We start from the raw sequence: 7,004 nt of genomic DNA on the forward strand, positions 1-7,004 counted from the left end.
ACCTCAATGACTACCTTCGAAAGGCAGTTCATTTATGCTAACATTCATTGTCTGACTTTGAATTTATGGCCGCAACAGACGAAGGCCCACTTAGTCCGCATTCGGACTATAAACAGAAACTCCAAACTCCGAAGAAACCAGACTGCGCCCCTTGACAATGTCATTTTGTCGACACATGCCTGACAGGACGTAGAATTCATGGCCACTTTCTCCGTCTTGGAGCACACCTCCCAAAAGACCACGGACATTCCTTATAGGTTACTGTCCGCAATAGCCACCCCCTAACAGGACTCACATAGTCCAATTAGAAGAAAGATCTTCCCTCTCCAAGATTAGAAGCTTGCGAGATTTTCCAAATGAAATCAGTTGAACTTCAGCATCGCGCCTGAACGTTCATCTTCGAACCGAACCTTCCTTCAAACGAACCATCCACCAACTTATCATTAGCGATCGGCAGAAAACCTAGTCGAGGAGGAAAGCACTATCCAGGAGTCGGGCTCTTTCAGCTTGATTGTCTTGCTACAGCACACAATCCCTGAAAACCCACCCCAAAACCAGAATTGATCCCCACAGCGGACAATCTCTGGGTCAGCGTTAGTCTCTCGAATACGGCCGTCTGACATTATCGCCATGCCGTGAGAGCAGGAGTTACTCCTCACGAGACGTGTGGCAAGTACGGTCGGAAGCCCTGCCTTCACCACCAACGACCTGAGCCCCTCAGCCGCGCCAAAGAGCACCGCTTGCAGTGGACCGACTAGAATTTTCATCCAATCGCTTATTTACACATCGGTCTCAACAGTCGGAGGCACCGAGCAGAGCCTTACAACCTCTGTTGGCCAGTTTACCTGGTCGCTGTTGAACCTCAATAAAACACCAGTTACTACCATCTATCCATCATCAGGTTCAGGCCTGAAACCCTCATAACACTCCTATCTCCGTAAAAAGACGTAGGAGCGCCCGTGACAAAACAGTCGGAGGCACCGAGCAGAGCCTTACAACCTCTGCTGGCCAGTTCTCTGGCCGCTGTTGAATCACGAGCTTCGCGTAACGACTAACGCGAAACATTTTTGGTCCTTCGAGCCGGATACTCAGCGACCTACGGGTTAAGTACAGTGCGAAATATCGAGTGAAGGTGCATGTGCATTTGGATTTACAGTGCAATCTGGATTAAACTTGTGTGTGACAGCCGCATCCGTGATTCAACATCACATCAAGACTAAGGCAGCACGCCAAGGACAGAGAGCAGCATACGATAATTCACCACCACGAGAATACGTCCACCAAGGTAAGCTCGTTTTGTGTTCGCCAAGTCCACTTCTCGATCAGCCAATATCACAATGGCAAAATCATCCGAAGGCTCCTCTAGCCATTCCGCTCCACACGGCACCAGCCTCAGTACCTTGCGACGTAAACGCGGCAACATAGTAGGGCACATCACCGCGTTCTCGAAATTATTAGACAACGCGAAACAGTCCGATCGCCGCGATCTAGGGCTAATTCGGGCACACTTAGATAGCCTACACCAAATCTGGGATCGCTTCGACGCGATCCAACTTGAAATCGAAGAAGCCGATAGTGGCGAGGAACCGCGTCGCTTCGAGATTCACGGAGATTACATGACGGTGGTCGCACGAGCGAACGCACTCATCGAGGGAGACCGTCCAAGAGCTCCGCTACGGCACCATCCTTCGAACTCCTCCACGGCCACCACCGCTGCGCCGATGGCTATCAAACTCCCCGAGATGCGTTTACCGACTTTCGACGGAACAATCGAAAACTGGACATCATACTTCGAGGCCTTCTCATCGATGATTGACGAAAACGATGACTTATCACCAGTACAGAAATTTCAATATCTACGGTCCACACTCACCGGCCGGGCAGCCGCCTGTATCGAATCATTAAGCATTACCGAGTCAGGCTACGCGGATGCAATAGAACTGCTCAAAGAAAGGTTCTATTGCAGACGCAAAATTCTGCTAAAACATTGTCACGCGATCCATAACATAGCTCCTCTGGCACGGGATACGCCAGAAGCCTTAGGCAACCTCGTCGACACCGTGCGTCAACACCTACGTTCACTGAAGAATCTGGGGGTCGACATTTCGTCATGGGACAGCATGATCATCTCTCTCATATTGGCAAAGATCAGTACCGACACAGCGTGGCATTGGGAGCTTTCTTTAAAAGACAAGCAAATGCCGGCGTACTCCCATTTGCTCGACTTTTTAGAAAAAAGGGCAAACTGCAGACCTGCGAGCCATAAACCACCTGTTCAGCCAATAGGACACTCCAGCCGCGGCACATCAGGAAGGGTTAACAACAACAAGCGCGGTCTACAAGGCCATGCATTCGTAACCTCGACCCATCACGAGGAAACACATACTTCCCGCGAACAAATCAGGGGAAGCGGAACACCCACGATTTCAAGGTGTCCATTCTGCCGTAATCTGCACGGAATATGGCAATGTCAAAGGTTTCGTACCCTGTCAGTGGAAGGTCGCGTGAAGGCAATAAAGGGGGCCGCATTGTGCACGAATTGTCTGGGGCCCGGTCACCAGTCAGATACGTGCAATAGAGGAACATGCCGCAGATGCAATCGGCACCATCACACACTATTACATCAAGAAAAACAGGTTCATGATCGGGCAACCACTTCTGCAGCGAAACGACCCAGAATTTCACCAGCCCCGCAAGTGGAAAATGACAAATGACAATCAATACCTGGAGCCCCCAATTACCAGAGTCGGGTCAACGCATTTGTGGTCGACTCAATTAAAAATGAACTCCTTGTAACAGCACAGGTCCACATTCTCGACAAGGATCTTCAACCCGTCAATTGCCGGACCTTAGTCGACACAGGTGCCACCACCAACTTCATAACAGAGGACCTAGTAAAACGGCTAGGCATCCCAACGAAGGGTTGCCACGTGCCAGTGGGGGCTCTCAACCAATTGTCTACGGTGGCCAGACACACCGCCACAGCGACCATCCGATCCAAATTCAATAGCTACGAACGGACGTTAACATTTTTGACAATGCCTAAAATATCATCATTAATTCCGGACCAACCCATCGACCGATCATTAATAAATATTCCAAAGAACATCAAATTAGCAGACCCAGAATTCCATCGACCAGCACCGATCGACATATTACTAGGATCTGGAACCACCTTGTCACTCATCACCGTCGGACAAATCAATCTGTCCACTCCCACCGAACCCAACCTATACTTGCAAAAAACGATGTTCGGTTGGGTCATCGGGGGGAGCGCGCCAACCACATTACCGATACACGACATTTCATGCCACACAACTAACGCGCTCCAGTTCGACCTGACACGATTTTGGGAAGTCGAAGAAGGTCCTCAAGTTCGACACCTTTCGAATTCCGACCATTTATGCGAAACGCACTTCAAAGAACACGTCACACGCAACGCTGAAGGCCGATACATCGTCGCGCTCCCTTTTAATGAAAAACAAGCACGTTTAGGAGAATCAAAGGTAAGGGCTCTACGACGACTAGAATCGCTCGAACGAAAATTGCAACGCAATCCCACGTTAAAACAAGAATATCACGCAGTCATACAGGAGTATCTCCAACTTGGACACATGACCCAAATCTCACAGAATGAAGAGGAACACAATGGGTATTACCTGCCGCATCATGGGGTGACCAAAGTCACGAGCGAGACTACGAAGCTTCGAGTGGTATTCGATGGCTCCGCAGAAACAAGCACCGGCGTTTCATTAAATGACGCTCTTCACACCGGACCGAAGATTCAAGACGACCTATTATACATTTTACTCCGATTCCGCGTCCATCAGTACGTAATAACCGGTGACATTGAAAAAATGTACCGACAATTCCTCATCCGCAAAGAAGATAGAAAATACCAACGCATTTTGTGGCGTGATGATACCGGTCGAGTTCAAACCTACGAGTTACAAACAGTGACGTTTGGACTATCCGCCGCACCATACCTGGCAATCCGCTGCCTCACTCAACTCGCGCAAGACGAAGGGCATCGCTTTCCTCTCGCGGCCACAGCCTTACTCCGAGATTTCTATGTAGACGACGCATTAACCGGAGCTCCAACTCTAGAGGGGGCACTACAATTACGGAAGGAATTGACAGGATTATTGAATTCATCGGGATTAAATATTCGACAATGGGCAGCCAACGACAAGACCTTACTGGATGGATTGCCAGAACAATCTATCAACAAACGACTGCATCTCGGAGAATCATCGACGTTAAAAACTCTAGGAATCGTCTGGAACTCTTCTGCCGACACCATCTCCTACGAGGTCCAACCGCGACCCAATGCTTCAAGAGTCACCAAACGATTCATCACGTCAGAAATCGCTAAAATTTATGACCCATTGGGACTCCTGGGACCAGTTATAATTCTCGCCAAAATGCTGTTGCAGAAGATTTGGACAATTAAGATTGACTGGGACGAATCGCTTCCCATGGATCTTCACACGGAGTGGAACCAATACTATAAACAACTTCCGTTACTCAACAAACTCGTTTTCCAGCGGCGAACAGTCTCGCGGTCACCAACAACCATAGAAATACACGGATTCTGCGACGCAAGCGAAAAGGCTTATGGAGCATGTCTCTACGTGCGCACGATAGACGAGTACGGTCACATACACGTACAGCTTCTCGTAGCAAAATCAAGGGTGGCACCGTTAAAAACACAATCTATACCACGACTTGAATTGTGCGGAGCTCTACTTTTAACATCCTTACTGACAACGACGAAAGAGGCACTGCATATTAAAATTCATCGTACCTTCATGTGGACAGATTCTACGATCGTATTACATTGGATACGAACCTCTCCGCATCTTCTCAAAACATTTGTCGCCAATAGAGTATCCGAGATCCAGTCTAGAACGGATACTGCTGACTGGAGACATATCTCAACCTCCGAAAACCCAGCGGATCTGATTTCACGAGGACAACAACCGCAAGAATTCATTCAACCATCTATTTGGCAATTTGGACCAACATGGTTGAGTCGAGAAGAATCCTCGTGGCCAAAGGAACAACTCGAACCTTGCGTTATCATACCGGAACAAAAGACAGCAACCTGTCTGAATCTATCCACGATCGACGCCAATATCCTCGACAAATTTTCCTCTTGGCACAAGATGCAACGCGTCGCTGCACGCTGCCTTCGGTGGAAAAGGAACAATCAGGAAAAGGGGGGCCTCACGGCGGACGAACTCGCCAGGGCCCACGACGCACTCATCAAGCTCCTCCAACGAACTCATTTCAGAACGGAACTACACAAACTGAAAAATAATCAGCGAGACGTGGGAGGTAAATTCCAACGTTTGGCCATTTTTCTCGACAAGGATGGGATTCTCCGAGTCGGGGGCCGATTAAGACATTCGCCGATACCATTTTCGCAACGACACCCCATACTTCTTCCCAAGGCACACGTAACCACCTTGATTATTCAAGCTGAACATCACACTCATTTACACGCCGGTGTCCAGAACACGTTGTATGCCGTGAGGCGCCGGTATTGGCCGATCGACGGGCGAAGTCAGGTATGGAAGGCCTTAAGGAACTGCATCCCTTGTATTCGAGCACGACCACCAGCAGTGAACTACACTATGGGAGATCTACCCGAAGCCAGAGTCACGGAATCACGGCCCTTTACGCACGTCGGCATCGACTATTGCGGTCCGTTCTTTATTAAAGAGCGGAAACATCGAAGCCGCAATCAACACAAGGCTTATGTCGCGGTCTTCGTATGTCTCGCGGTTAAAGCCGTTCACTTGGAGCTGGTGAGTGATCTCACAAGTAAAGGCTTCATCGCCGCACTTAAACGATTTATCGCGCGACGGGGACTATGCAAGGCAATATACTCTGACAACGGAAGGAATTTCGTAGGGGCAGATAACGAATTGCAAGAACTCATCAAATCCAACGATTACAATCAGCAGCTGGGAAATTATCTGGAAAATAGAGCAATCAAATGGAACTTCATTCCTCCACGCACTCCGCATTTCGGAGGCCTATGGGAAGCTGCGGTAAAATCGTTCAAGCACCATTTAACACGCGTCGCGGGTACTGAGCCGTTCACATTCGAAAACTTTAACACATTAATAATAGAAATTGAGGCGGTTCTCAATTCCCGCCCACTAACACCTATCTCATCAGACCCTAATGATCTGATCGTTTTAACTCCTGGACATTTCCTCATTGGCGAATCACTTACGAGCTTACGAGAGCGAAATTTCGTGGATGTTCCCACGAATCGTTTGTCAGCGTGGCAACATATACAAAAATTGAAACAACATTTTTGGAAACGCTGGCACCTCGAGTACCTAAACGAGCTAACCAAACGAAGCAAATGGAAGAACGGGACCCACTCAATCAAGGAGGGTACTATCGTGCTCCTCAGGGAGGATAACGTTCCTCCGATGCAGTGGATCTTGGGCAGGGTGCTCAAGGCTCATCCCGGTTTCGACGGTGTTGTGCGCGTTGTGACGGTCAAAACTTCCACGAGTGTGCTCAATCGGAGTGTGAAGGGACTCGCACCTCTATTATATCAACCAGGCGAGGAGGATGACCTGGCGACATCAGTCTCCACCAGGGAAGCCTGTTAATCTTGACCATTTAATGTATCTCAAAGAACGCCGTTCGGTGAGTACTTAGCACCATTTCTATCATCACTACCGAACTCATACTGGACACCAAGATAATCTAGCTTGACGTACTACATACGTCTGATATCTATAACTTAATTGATCGGAGTCCTCTCAACGGGGGGAGGATGTTCCGTGGCACACCCACGGGTCTTAGGCTATTTTCCAGACCCCTCTTCTCTGGCCCATCAGCTCCGTCTGTCATGCATGTTTCCAATCTGCCATTGTCGACCACGGGCATAAATTCTACCCAAGAGTTCGGCAGGGACCTCAGTCCCCATCTGGAAATGCCAACTAGCGTTCTGGCATCTACAAACCTCAATGACT

The 7,004-nt window shown here is 48.9% G+C and overlaps 1 protein-coding gene across 1 annotated transcript; it reads left to right on the top strand.

The window, feature by feature from the left end:
- Positions 1-2,710: 2,710 nt before the first annotated feature.
- Positions 2,711-6,638, top strand: LOC143432076 (uncharacterized). Its single transcript, XM_076908892.1, has 2 exons — positions 2,711-2,750; positions 2,800-6,638. Exons 1-2 carry the CDS (start codon positions 2,711-2,713, stop codon positions 6,636-6,638), a joined length of 3,879 nt encoding a protein of 1,292 aa, XP_076765007.1.
- Positions 6,639-7,004: the final 366 nt, after the last annotated feature.

Source organism: Xylocopa sonorina, unplaced genomic scaffold, assembly GCF_050948175.1.
Source record: "Xylocopa sonorina isolate GNS202 unplaced genomic scaffold, iyXylSono1_principal scaffold0024, whole genome shotgun sequence".
NCBI classification, from domain to species: Eukaryota; Metazoa; Arthropoda; class Insecta; order Hymenoptera; family Apidae; genus Xylocopa; species Xylocopa sonorina.

Bases quoted from the DNA above. Each gene is read 5' to 3' on its own strand.
- LOC143432076 (XM_076908892.1), top strand. From the start codon at position 2,711: ATGACAATCAATACCTGGAGCCCCCAATTACCAGAGTCGG. The intron at 2,751-2,799 runs GTCAACGCATTT...TCCTTGTAACAG, and splicing joins CCCCCAATTACCAGAGTCGG to CACAGGTCCACATTCTCGAC.